The 14,673-nt window shown below is 36.9% G+C and overlaps 1 protein-coding gene across 8 annotated transcripts in view; it reads right to left on the bottom strand.

The window, feature by feature from the left end:
* PDE1A (phosphodiesterase 1A) overlaps positions 1-14,673 on the bottom strand; it is a 194,427-nt gene that overhangs the window by 64,916 nt on the left and 114,838 nt on the right. The window contains exon 1 of one of the 8 annotated variants that reach the window (XM_005484128.4): positions 8,525-8,767. The exons of the other annotated variants lie outside the window; for them this stretch is intronic. Coding sequence (XP_005484185.1) covers positions 8,525-8,580 — 56 coding nt within the window. The 5' untranslated portion in view covers positions 8,581-8,767. Of the gene's footprint in view, positions 1-8,524; positions 8,768-14,673 lie in introns of those variants that run through there. 8 annotated transcript variants of the gene reach the window in all.

Raw genomic sequence — 14,673 nt, 5'->3', positions numbered from 1 at the left:
TGGAAAATTACTGGGAGTCTAGCAAGAATTTGTTGATAAGAAAATTTCAAAACCACCTTCTAATGAACCCACCTTCTATCCTTAATGTGTGTCTCTTTTGAGAATGCAGAAATTAAAATGTGACTTTTTCAAAGTGATGACAGTACAAAATCCCTAAATGTTCTTCTCTATGGGTGTGAAATCTAACCTGAAAGGTTCAACTCACTTACAGTCATGAATAACAACATTCCCAAATTTTGCTTCATTTTTCATAACTCTACTGAATGAATCACTATCCTTCAGTTCTCTACAAAGCATCACCATTCCTTTCAAGTTAATAGTTATACTTTAATTTTGAAATAGAAAACTAGTCAGTTCTTGACTCAATATTATGTTTGTTTACACACTTACTAAGGAAGAAGTCTGTGTGTACAAAAGCAAAATAGGTAATAAAACAGTTTCTTAGAAAGTGTAACTACATACACTTTTTGCCTGTCATATTCTCAAACAATACATTGTTTTGTTTTCCATTACTTTTCAGATCATTTACTGCAGTATATTTTTAATTCTAATTCTCAGTTTTAAAATCAAGCTATTCACTTCAATCTAAAATACTCAGAGAAGTAAGCCTGTTTCGAGGAGTATAGGCTAGTTTGAATACAGCAGCAAACAGTCCAGGCATTGATCACAAGGGAATGCTTGAAGAAAGACCAGAGAGAAAGAGTACAGCAAAGTCTACAGCAGTTAAATTTCCTAAAATTAAAGCTAATGAGAAAGTGCCTTGTTCAGTGAAACCAACACATTGGTTTCACCTGCAGATACCTACATGATGCCATGAATATGCAATGCAGGATGTTCTTGGATGGATGGCGGAGCAAGGGACCCAAGTGCAAGGCTAATGAACAGCTCAGTTCTGGCCAATGTAGCCTCACAGCTATGCCTTAGCCAAGCACAGCTCAAAAGCAGGAGCTCAGGGCTAGTGAGAGAGTTTACAGCCTCTCTGCAATTTCGCTCTGGAAAGACAATGTGAAAATTATGATGCTGAATCAGATGGATATCATGTTTTTGGTCAGCCACCACACTTTCCTAGGTCAGCAAATGGCAGTGGCTGCTGTGCTTGTTTGGCTTGGACCCGCAGGGCAGGGCCTGGCCATCCCTCTGCAGTGCTGACAATATTGCCTGTATTTGGCCCTACCAGCAAGTGAGCCTTCTAAGCCATTTTATGTATATCTCAGCTCATTATTTCTGTGGGGTTTGAGGTTTTCTTAATGGCATATTTCACAACTGATAACTAGGGAATCAGTTATTCAGTGCTCATTTCTGTGGACTCTGTGGTTTTTTAAATGGATTTAAAGATTCAAGGACATGATTCTGAAAAATGTGTGAGAGATTTCAGTGTCAACGGTAAACAAGGGTTTCCATCTTGTGCAGTGATATGCACAAAGAAAAGGAAAAAAACCAAACAACTTAACATTTAGAGGATACACCTAAAAAAAGTACAGAAAACCAAAGATATAGTAAAACACTCAAATGAAAGGTAAATATACAGCTGAAAACTTTGCTCCAGCTTATTAAAAACTTCATAGCAAAAAACGTATTAGAAGTATTGCCATATAAAAATACATTACATATAAACTGAAATAGAAAAAGTGCACTCCCCATGGGGCTGTGGGATCAAGCAATGGAGAGATCTATATCTATCTTTTTAAGATCTAAGGCAGATGCAAAAGCTGTTAAAACATGTGTTTGCATCCTTTCTAGGAGAGCTGTGTTGAAATGCCTGATTAATTGAGGGCACACAAAAAAATCATGTAAAAGACCCTCTCTAAAATAAAAACCAAAGGAACATGAAGGAATCGTGAACATGACAAATTATAGACACTAGCATTTCATACAGTAACTACACTAGCAAAAATGTATTTTTACGAAGAAATTTGCTAAAGGCCCAGAAACATTCAATTAAAGTGATATATGCAAGAACAACTAACAGTGACAAAAACCAGGCATGGGAGCACCCCAAAGAAAAACATATAGTCCATGGCATAACTGTTTGGAGATCAAAGGACTTTTAGTATTTTCTGTAATGGTTTTATTAATCTTCAGTTTTCTTAATCTTTGCAATTTGCTGTCTGACAAATGTGATCCTAACTCTGCATACATCAACCTATATCCTAAAATCTTCTAATATTCTACTGTTGGATACATGTTAGTATTTCACATGGAGAAGAAATGTAAGTAAAAAACAATGTAATAATTTTTCCCCCAGTATATCCTAAATCAGGTATTAAGGAAAGGTATTTGTATTGTGGTGAATCAGATTTAATGTGAAGTTAATCCAGGGAGTATTTAAAATATGCTTTGCCATAAAATAACTGTTGTCTACTCTTAAGATTTTCACTCATTATTGAATGACTATAATTTTGATGTCATATCATGGTACTTAGTTTAAATTTTAATCCAGAATAGTTAATCCCAGACTCTTTTCTGGACTATCCTTAATAAAATTCAAATTGGAGCACCATTAAAATGACAAAAAAGAGCAGAGTAAAATATTCTTACAGTTAAAAGAAATAAACCTTATCAAAATGATCTCGGAAATTACAATAACTCTTAAAGAGGATTAATCAAAATAAGATTCAATTAATTTCTGCTCTTACTCAACCACAAGGACTCTGCTAGATTCTGATATATTGGAAAAAGAGATCTTGGCACCTCCACCCCAAACATGCTTACAGAAATGACATGAAATAGTTTCAGAGGCAGAATAGCTTGACATGCAGATACATATTTGATTACACATGATGTTAGCCCCCAAATAGGACAACAAACAATTTAATCATGCAAATCATTCCTTTATGAGGTAGATTTCTGACTTGTACCCTAGTGATTTATGATTTCAGGCTAAAAATCCAGCCTGTGATTCTTTTTCATTAATTGCACCAACCTCACAAGTCTAACTGCACCGTGCACCTACAGTCCCTTTTCTTCTGAAGCCTGTGAAAGATGTTAAGAGATGGACATTTTTTTAATAGGAGGTAAATACCAATGATCATTGTTCCATTTATCCTAAGGACACATAAATACAAGTTCAAAGATTAGAGCAACAAAATCTGTATCTTCATCTGCTTTGCCATTCATCTTTTCATTCCTTCCCAGCTGCCTCCAGCTCTGATGAGGCACAGGCAGTTCCCTCTTCTCTCCACATGTTCCTGCCAGGACTCATGGATGCACACTCTGCATTTTCGTGCTCCAGTCACACAAACCTCCTTAACCTCTTTAGCATTCCTTTTAATCCTGGGGCCAGGCATGGGAAATATTGACTTTGCCCCTATACGCCTTCCTCACTTGTGTTCCTTTTGCTCTAAACTGAGCTTGACCTTTTCTATTTTCATTTCTTGGTGTCTGGCTGAGATTTTTTCCTGCCATTCAACTCTCTGCACTCACACAGTCATGCCAAAGTGGTGAACTGAAGAGCAACATCACTAAGTTGGCATTTTCATTCACCTTGCCTTTCAACTACAAAACATCCTACACAGCACTGTATAGCTTCCACAGTGAGGAATTTTATTAATACACATCTTCACTTTAAGTTTTTAAGATCATTTTTCCCATATTTATATAAAATATGAAAGGATCACCCTTGAAAGTATATAGCAGTCAGGTCACTAGGCAGGGCAGCTTGCTACAGATCAGTCTGCTGAGTCCAGCTCTAGCAATGATACAGGTTTTTCTGTCAGGCATCACAGGTCAGCATTTTAGATGGCATGAATCTCACAGCACACAGAGGAGTTCAATTAGTTCACACAAGCACGTGTGCTTTTGATCCCATTTTGGTATAATGGCATGAAAAAACAAAATTAGTGTTTTCTAAGTGAAGAGTACCTGTATTTTTTTTTTTATATATAAAAGTTTCATTACAAAGCCATTAACAACTTCAGTTTTGAAGACAGGTAAGAGTCATCAGAGAGAGAATTCATTAATACCTCATGCATATGATAAAGATGCATGGATTAACAGTTCATGAGGGATATTTTACTGTTGTCACCAGTGACGCACAGTTCGTGCTTCAAATGCACCAAACTAATTTTCAGTGCTCTTCAGAAGCATTTCACTCCTGAAAATACCTAAAGCAGCTGAGCCAAGTGACTGGTGCCAGTAAGGCAGGACTCTGGGACTTGCAAGACACAACAGCTCTCCCACACACAGAGGAGGGATTCATTACACAAGTATTCCTCAAACAACACAAGCACCAAGCTGTCTCTTACTATACCCACATCTACACATCCAGACTCTTGGAACTTGTGACTTAGCACTAAACTTCATCGGGAAGAACCTTCCTTTTCCTCTTGCTACATCCCAAGAACCAATTTGATCAGGATAGTTGGTTTCTGTTGAAATGCTGGAGAGCCTCTTACAAGCTCCAAGTTCTACATTTGGTACATGCCAGAATGATTTTGAAATTACATTAAACGTCCTTTAGAGAAAAATACATAATCTTTAACAAAATAATTATTTGATTTTGTAATCTTTTAATGCATGCACCATTTAACTCCAACAGATATCTACTAGCAGAAGGTTTAAAAAAACATGTCTTAAACTATCAGTTTTATGTGTCTCATAAAGCAATCAAATTTTCCATTCATTGGTGGTGGAATAAATGCTACCTTAAGCCTCACTGTGTTTTTCAGTAGCATCTCTTATAACAGTGTAAATTTAATACATGTTAGGCCTAGATCTGCTTTGGAAATTATAATTACTTTTTCTTTAGATTTGCTCCAATGTCTTCTTGTGATAAATAAGGTTGGTTTTGAGCTGCCTTTCTGAATCTTGTCAGCACTTCCCAATCCCACATTTGTACAAGTGTGGCACTTTCCCAAAACATATTGTCTCCTAAATCTTATTTAAACAGAAAAATCTTTAAACAGTATTTTGCAGACCTACATCAGTGAATGGACTTGGAATCTTTTCTTTTACAAAGAGGATTATAGGAGCTCCATAAATGTCATTTAAGAGAATTTTCAGACCTTTTAGACATTTTGAATTTTAAAAAGAAGATAAGATAAAAATATAATGATAATCCTATTCATTATGCTTATGGATTTTCTATTTGGTAGACCTATCATTACATTTGACTAGCAGCTCATAATTATTAAAAATATAAACACTGCTGTCAGATGAATTAATGGTGTTGTGTTTTCTCTAACAATAACAAAAAGTCTCAGCAGTTACTCTACTGTTGGATTACACAACGTAATTATGTGATCTGTAAGAACATTTACAGCAGCCTCCTATAGAACAGGACCACTTTTATTTAGCTACTGGATTTTGCTGTCCTTCTAAAATTTAAAATGAGAATGTCTAATTTTGTACTAATGTTAGAGAGGTTCTCCTAAAGTTACCTAGTTCCATCCCACATTCAGATTTGACACAATTGTAGTATTTGACATTTATGTTTACAATAAAGGCTATAGGCATTCATATAACTTAATACAGACAACAAAAGCACAACAGTTTGGCAGACCTTTCAATAAATCCCTGGAAGAAAACAAAAAAGCTATTTCCAAATAATATAGATTTCATCAAGTAGGCTAGGATGAGCATGGATGTTTTTCTCAAGCAAAATTTCACTGAAAATTGTACAGTATCAGAAAAGCTTCTGGGTTTGAGTAATTAGCATTTCCTTATGGAAACTAAGCCTCTATACTGCCAAAAAACTTATCAGCAGTGCACAGAAAGTGGAAGCCTTTTGCAGTCACTTTACTTTTTTTCTGAATGTTCAGAGTGGTATATGACACAAGAACCACTTTATGCCTTCAGCAGCTGATTCTCACATGGATCATCTGATAAGGACCATCTGATAAGGACTCTTCTGTTGCTCTACGTCACTGAGTGCAGAGACCTCTGCTCAGCTGACGTAATACAGATCAGCCAATTCCTGAATATCTGCTTTATCAGGAGAACTCCCAGCAGCCAAACAACTGCCCCCAGTCTGCCCCAGTTCCCTGCCTTACTGATCTGGGAATCTGCCCCATGGACTCTCAGACCAGGACACCAGAATGGAGTAAGAGCCAGGGTGTCCAACTATGAAAATAAGCATATGAATTCACAATTCTGTACTTTCTTCATGCACATAATTAAGGCAATTTACCCATCTTTTCAGAGAGTAGCAGGTAGTAAAGTACTGACAGAGAAGGAGGAAGAGAAATCATATATGTAAAAACTGTCAAGGAAAAGAAATGAACACAGAAAGTTCCCATTTATGTTTCTTTTAAGGAAATTAAATTTCCTCTTACAGCTAAGCAATAAATTATTGTCAACATTATTTTAAACCACTGTGAACATGTTTTCAGCTCTAAAAAAGGATTACAAATTCCATATTATTAAGCTCAGATCACCTCAAAAAAGAGCTATTTACAAAAGAATATATATGTATTATAACTATAATACCTCAGCTAGTTCAATTTCTAAGAGAAAAGAATAATTATCCCCTTCAAAGTTTACTCTAGTGCTGCATTTGACTCTAAGGAGCCAACTATACAAGACACAAAATTGCCATCTCAGGACAGATGTCTTGTGCTGGAGACTTTTGTCTTGTACAAAAATACCTGATTTAAAAGATCTGCTCAACCCAACAGATTCAGATTTCTGCATTTTATACCTCTTTCACAGAAATACAATAAATATTAATTATTATATTTAGCAAATATTTTGCCTATATTACCAATGTATGTTTAAAAGGCAAATATTCTAGATGGGATTACTGGATGTGTTAAAAAAGGTAAAGGTTCTGGAGAACTGGACCATAATGCATCTACTATGTAGAAATTCTAAATGTTCCTGAAGGCAGAGTGTAGATTTTTTTTCCTGCTTTTTTCAGTCAATTTTGATAGAATGACAGAAAATTTCAGTTCAGTTATTTCTCTCCAGAGAGGCACACATCAATTGAAAATATCAGAAAGGAAGAAACACTGCGTTAAATTGCTTAAAGAATCACAACTGGCATGATGCCAAAAGCCCCACTGAACATTAACCTGTCTATTGATACAGAGGGCTGGCCATTGGCACCAGCTGCAGAGCTCACAAAGATGGAAATATCTGGGATAAAACCAAAACCAAACCACCAACAAAGAATAAAACCCTCTGCCACAGTAAATCTAAAATTTTCTTCTAATGCCTTTTCTTTAAGGCATTGCCTATAACTTGTGTACTGGAGGAATAGCCTTCCTCCCATGACCTAACAAACAGTGCCAGAATTCACTTTGCTGCCTGTGTGATTTCTCAAGTGAGGTCAAAGGAAAGGAGCCAACCTAAAGGGCAATCCAGTTTGTCTTCAGGTTTGAGGGTTGGCACACATTTCAGTTCTTGGTATTATGTTATAACAAAACCTTAAATGAGACTTGAAAAAGTATTAACAAAATAGATAATTAACTGTAGATATGGCGGGGGAGGGGAAGCAGCATTCATAATAAAGCTGTTATATACCACAACTGCTACCAATACACTTCTCAAGCCAGGAAATGCTTAAGGAACAACAGAAATGTCCCTCTTATACTGATTTTGCTCTAAATCTTCAGCATCTAAAGCCATGCCACCAGTTCAGTCTGCAACTTTTGTATGTTGAAAAGCCATCTCACTGGGAATGCTCTAGCCTGGTTTTCTGTCTTGTTCTCCGAACTAGAAAGAAAAGCAGTGTAGGCACAGAACTAAGGAGAGGATTACAAACTGATTAAATGCACACACAATACAATAAAAGAGACAGATTTTCCATTTCCAGCAGCCAAAAAACCAAATCAATCTCTTTAAAAAGCTGGTTAGGCCATCTGAAAGGCTTTCTATATAGTAAAGGACTGAATTATGGTTTCCTGTTCCATTATTTGTTGTCTTTGGTCACCACCCAGGTGCATGGAAAAGTTTTCAAAGTAATGTTTATCCCTGAAAAAAGAAAATTCTGAAGAGCTACAAGCTGGCTAGCTCCTTTAGAAGGAAGAAGAGGATTTGCTTAATGTAGTTCTGGCACACAAAACATAAATCTGGTCTCAGAAAGAGATGCTGTATAATCTAGTCTTTTGCTTCTTTCAATTTGTATGCTGCCAGAATTGACAGAAGATTTTACAATCCCTGAAGTGCAAAGCCTTCTGTGCAAAAATACACATGCTCATTTTTAGTTATCAGCTTAAGAAGTTGTGTGGCTTTGTTTCTGTAATATTGTGAACAAGACAAATTTGGAATGGTTTGTCATTTATAAAAGTTCCTGTCAAGAGGAGCAGCTGCCTAGCCAGAGCACTCAGAGAGGGAGAGCTCAGCTCTGTACATTTTACCCTCAGCAGTCAGCAATTACGTGTACAAGCAGTTCCATTAGCAGCCAGAGGAAGACGATGTAATTTCAGATTTGTGCAACTTGGCCTCAGAACAAAACAAAAACAAAACCAGGAGCTTAATTAGTCATTTTATATACTTATCATACAGCATGCTCAGAAACAGGAGGCTCAAATCAGTTCCCTAAGACAGCATCTTGCTGCAGTGGAGATGCCCTGGGGTATCTCACCTGGTCGCCAGCTGCTGCTCCAGAAGAGCGCAGGTGTCCTGCTGGTCCTGGGTCATATCTGCCAGCCCTGGGTGGATGTCTCAGGCACCCCGGGTGTCTCAAATGGCACTAGATACTGTATCTGAGCCACTGATGCAAGCCTAGGCTGTCAGCTCTGTACAGGTAAGCAGACACACTCCTTCAGGCAGAAGATATTCAGTTCAGAAATCACAGAAATCTACTTGAAGACAAGCGAGAGAAGGGTTACACTTCTCAGAGACAGAGAGTGTGTGGGATGGTGCTACTGCTGCAGTATGACATAAAAAGCCTGGTCTCGTACATGTGTCGTGAGGAGAACAGAAAAAGAGAGAAAGCCACAGACAGAGCAAGCACATAGATACTGCAGTCTTCTGACATGTCAGGAGCAGAGTTACCCCTTTTTTGTACAGTTCCTCACCTTCTGTAACTGATTATAACCTGATTTAGCAAAGGACTTCTCACTGTTTCCACCATGCCCAGGTTTTACTCCACTTCTCAGTCTGTGAAGTGTGATGCCTAAGTAATCTGAATAGGAAAGCAACATACATTCTTAACACCACAAACATTTTTACACCACCAGAATGGTACTAAAGGAGCAGAGATTTAGTCCATCTCCACTGCTGGGCAAATAACATACTGGCCATAACATAAATGGGAACCAAACCAATGAGATAAAATCTATGGCAATATTTTCATTCTGTCAAATCATCTCTGTTCTCCGATCGAGGGCTCTATTTTGTATCCAGTTTATTAGTTACTAGGTCTGACTACCAGGTTACCCAGGGAACGTGAGTGCTCCAGTGTAACAGCTCCCACCTCCTCTTTCCTGTCTCCCAGTACTAAATCTTCCCAGCTGCTTCCCTCTCCCTTCCAAAAGGAGGGACACACACTGTGGTTCCCTGGGGAGAGACCAGCTGAGATTTTTTTCCACAGTCAGCTGTATGAGATGGTACCTGACCCCTCCAACACGGCTGACATCACTGCTAATCACACACAAAGCTGGAATTCAGCCTTTCACCTCTCCTTCTCTTGTTCATTTGACTTGAAAATCCTTCCAAACAATACCCATCTACTTTCACGTGAGGGCAGAAAAGGAACTAAAGGACAAACTTGTTTAAATGTGATGGTTATCTCAAAGACAGTTTTCAGAAATGAGCTAATAATAAAATGCTACAAAAAAATGAGAGTATCTTAAAAGACAGTTTATCACCATAAACTATATTAAAATAACCCCAAAATAATGGAAAAATAGTTTATCATGAACAACTGTAATTTTTAGGTCTATGAAAAGAATCAGCATCTGAACAAAAAAAAAAAACCAAAAAAAAACAACTGAATGGTCATTTAAATGGCTAATTACCAAAATTCTGCCTGGACTTAATAACACTGCATCTGAATTCCTATTCTAACTAGGACTACAGGGATTTGAAGAGTCTATCTGACAGGAGGTACATGCTTAACTTTACTTAGCTCCAGTTCCGTTTACAGACAAAAATTTATGTAGGATACTTCATACCACAGGCCAATAAGAGGAACTTACTAAACCAGTTGCAGTAACCTTCCTAAGATCTTTCTATATGTAGAATTTAGAGCCACCTCAACATTCTCCCTGCTATTTGCCATGACCATGAAGTACCATTCCTTAAGGGATGATCAGCAACACTTATGACTTTCCCATTTCCCAATGTTCTGAAAATCATTATGCAGGTATGAACAGGTACCATTGCATACAACAACCCGATACATAAAGTTTTAGTATCTCCCCCTTTTTTAAAGAAAACAGCATTTGTAAACACAATTTCACTTCATCCACTACAAACTAGAAAACAAATGTGTTCAGGCTGTGGAAAACATCTGTGATATCTATGCAAGTGTTTAATGTAGCAGCTTTATATGTTCACACAAAGCTGGTTTTGAGATTCTCATCAAAGAAGGTGGCAATTCTGTACTTTTACCTCTATTCACTCAGCACTGTAAAAACTGAGATGCAACCATCTCAGGCTGCTTTAGAGAGAATCCAGCTACTAGAAGTTACTTGACTTGGTTCTGGCCTATGGCACAACTATTGCCATATAGAAGTTTTCTCCTAAAAAGTCATCATAAAAGTAATATAAATAAACACATGCTTCTATTTTTATACAATCTATTCTACTAAAATCAGACTACTCGCTTTATTTTTGAGGAAACTATCCAAACGTATTAAGAGCCTATAAAACTGAGAAAAAAAGCTGGCCTGTCAATAACTGTTTCAACTCTTAAAATCCCAATGACTTTCTGAGATTTCTTACCCACCTAAAGACAACAGAAGAGCCCTGGCCCCACACAGGGGCAGCTGCACAGCAGACACCTGAACACAGCTGTCACAGCACTGAGACAAAATTGTTCAGCCCGTGCTTCTGAGAACACTTTGCTCTGGTGCAGATCTGTAATTGGAATATTTGCAGTTTTGCAAAGGAAGGAAGCCCTATTTGCTAAATTAGGAAGCCTCATTTGTGAACAATGGAAAATACTACTAAACCTTTCAAATAATGCCAGTTATTTTGCTGTAGAATTGCACAGCACACCATATCACGTCACTGAAGCCTAAAATAAAACCTTCCCAGAAACCCAAGTGCCCTATAATGCTAATTTTAAGAAGTTCCAAAGTTATTCCAAGCAAATGTTTTTATCTAAATTTGGCTATTCACCCCTATAGTCAAACTGAATTTGGAAAAGGTTGTATGTTTGGGATAAATATAAGAAACAACATGGAACAACATGCTTTCTCTGTGCATCACATGAGCTGTAGCTCACTGAGTGCCAGCTGAAAGGGACACCTAAAGGTTAAGAGGACATTCTTTTTTTACTTGTGATTCTGCCTTGTCACCAAACTCCCAATGGCTGTACAAATCCATCTTACCACTCAGTGACCTCTGAAAAGATTCTCCCCAGCAATAGATCTCTGAGTGTCTTTCTAGAGGTTAAAAAGTCATTTGTTAGTCAGATAAGACCAAAGGGCTCATTCAGGGCTCACCACCAGGGCATATTCATGTTATTACAGCTTTGCATATGTACCAGATACTATTGGCATTACTGAAATTTTGTCATAATAACAGGTACCTGAAAAAGAGAAAGAAAAATAGAAAGAAACAGAATAGGTACATCAGCAGAGGAACATAATAGCACTAAAAATGTATGAAAGTTCCCATGATTTTTCCTATTTTCTACGAAAAACATGAAAAGATTGACGTCTCATCCAGCTGTTTCCTGACACAGGAGAAACCAGCACCATTTAATTGTTAACTGCCCTGCCACTCCTGACTGACACTTTCTGCTGAAAGATGCATTTACTTATTTGCTGTGACTGCGCCTGTTGGGCTGCCCAGAAAATCTTCAGTTCAGCTGGGACAGGGACCTGCAAAGGCCTGGAAGTGCTGAAGTCTCATGACTCCTGACAGGAATTCCCTCCCACGTCAGGGACACTCATACCCTGCACATTCCCCAGCAAGAAGAACTTTGTAACAGGAAGGTAAAATACAAAAAACTACGTCAGGAACAAGGAAAAATAACCCCAATATTCATGTTTTCTAGTCACTAAGCAAGGACATTCAGTGCAAGGGAAATTTTTATCCTTCTTGTCTTCACATCTTGCAGTTTTCATCATTTTGAATGAGGAGAGGTTGTGACATTAAAACTATGAATCTGATCTGATGACTTTCAAAGAGAAAGACAAAAACCTGCTTTTTGCTTAGTTTTAGTTTAGAAAGTATTTATGTTAATTTGAAAAACAGAGATAAAAATATGGTGATTTTAGGTTACTTAGCACTTTTAGAAATAGTCCATAATTTTATAGAAAATGTAAAATCTCATTTTTGAGTTTTCCAAAATCAAAAGTAAGTTTCAACTTAAAACAGGGGATTTAAAAAATGCAAACTCATTCTCACAAAGAAAACATATTCTATGCAGAAGAGACCATTTTGTTGAAAACAATCAAAAATAGAAATCTATCAAACATCAAATGCCTTGAAAGAAACACATTTAGAAGTAATCTGTAATTTGTCACATTTTATCATTTAGAATTAAAAGCTAAAAGCTCTACAGAATCAAGCGATTTGATTTACTTTTATAACCTGTGTGTTCTACTCTGTCCTCACCCTAAATATGCCACTTTGGAAAGGGCTGCTTTACTGTCAATGTAATGTGAAAAGCTGACTCCATTAATAATCTATTATAAATTTAATGGATTCCAACCAATTTCTTGTACTTGTGTAAAGAAGGAGATTCTGTTATCTTCCTGCAAATTCAAGCTTCTATATCCACCTTGCTTCTCTACTCAGTCTTGAGCAAAAGACAGCAATGCATATAAATAAATGCAGTAATAAGTGGTTCTTCATATTTTATAATGAATACATGATTTAGAGTTTCTATGCTGAATAAATATAACCAGTAGGTTATCTAGGCTTTCCTCATCTGTTTTCCTTTAATAGCTGAAAATTTAAAAATAAAAATCTATCCACTAAATGTGTTTCAATCCCAAGGCATGCACTCAAAGCTAGGAGCAAACTTAGATATAAACCTGTTCGTCAGAGACACAGGAATTTCCATCATTATGGTAATTTATGACAATGTACTTAATATCTTGTGAATTAACAACTTTTTTTTTTTTTTGCTATCATGTTTTATTTGCGTAAAAATTAGCTGGGCTAAAATGTTAAGACAAAGCAAAAGAGCCTGATAATGTGGGGATGTATTTAGCAGAATAGATTATATTTTCATAGCACTTTCTATCCAAGGATATTGTGACATTTTATAAACAAGCTGAGACTTACACACCAAATTTTATCTCTGTTCTACAAATAGGGATCCTGAGGAACATGAGAAGATAGGTACCAGGGGTCATGGGAAACAGGACAAGATTCTCTTGGCTCCCAGGCCAATTCCTGCCACACTGCGCCTGGTGATTCTCCTGCATGCTGAAAATCCAGCAGGGATTAGTTCCACTGCCCAAATCTCCAGCCTCAAGGCTCCACAGCGACTGGAATCTACCTGCCTGGCCAAACCTAGCTTCTAAACCAAGGTCAAGGCTTTTCCTACAGGTTCCAGTCCTGACGTTTGCATTCATCATTCTGCTGAATTCTGTTTCAGATGAGTTTATTGCTCCAAATCTATGAGATGGTTAAATGGGAATAAAGAGATCACTTAAAATGCCCTGAGTCATTTTAAAATGCAAACATTCCATTACTTTGGAAAGTTACATATTTTACCTCTCCTCTTTCCTTGCTGCATAGCTCAGGTAAATGATAAAATGAGGTCATATTGCAACTCTTACAATACAATGGATGCATATTTGCAGGTAAATAACTGATTTGTTTAACAAACCACAATACTAATATCAGTTATGAAAAAAAAAGGAAAAAAAAAGTTTAAAAAAAAGGTACTCGATTAAAGCAATCATTTAATGTTTGCTGCTACATTCTATGGTGTTGCTTAATGCAAATTTCTCCCAATTAAATCAAAGATTAATAAACAGAAAAAGTGCACCAACTTGCAAATCTTGCAAGCTTTAAACCTGTCATTTTTATTTTGACTTTCCTCATTTTTTTTAAACTATTTTTTCTAAGTGCAGAAGTACTAGTAGCCCAGGTAAGGCAAATTTAATACTCAACATGAGGAAATTTGAAGAATAGCAAAAGTACATGACAATAATCCCATCAGACAATATGGTATATTTCCATCCAATATATTCCTAATATTGAAGAATCTGTCATAAATCTATGAAGTCAATCTCCCACTGTAAAGAAAAATACCTTCATTATGTTATCTAAATCTTAAAGAAAGAGGATTCTAGAGTGTCAAAACCCATAATCAGTCAGATCAAAAAAGTATTGATTTTCAGCTGCATCCTGTTCAAAATGATCATGAGGTTGTGTTTCAGTTCTTGACAAATTTGTGGAACTAATGGCAACTCTTCAGTATTGTAAAATTCAAATTACATTCATGAAAGCTGGGCTCATTGGAAGCCCATTTGGAAAACATCCTTGTTTTCAAGTGACCTTTAGCTGTGAAACTCAGTGCTGCTATTTGTTACCAAAGTGACTGGTTTTTGCTTTTAAAATAAGCAAGAATAATGGGGTTTTCTTCATCCACAAATC

This window comes from Zonotrichia albicollis, chromosome 10, assembly GCF_047830755.1.
Source record: "Zonotrichia albicollis isolate bZonAlb1 chromosome 10, bZonAlb1.hap1, whole genome shotgun sequence".
NCBI classification, from domain to species: domain Eukaryota; kingdom Metazoa; phylum Chordata; class Aves; order Passeriformes; family Passerellidae; genus Zonotrichia; species Zonotrichia albicollis.
Note: the sequence above shows the minus strand (reverse complement) of the source record. Positions and strands in the feature narration are given on the sequence as shown.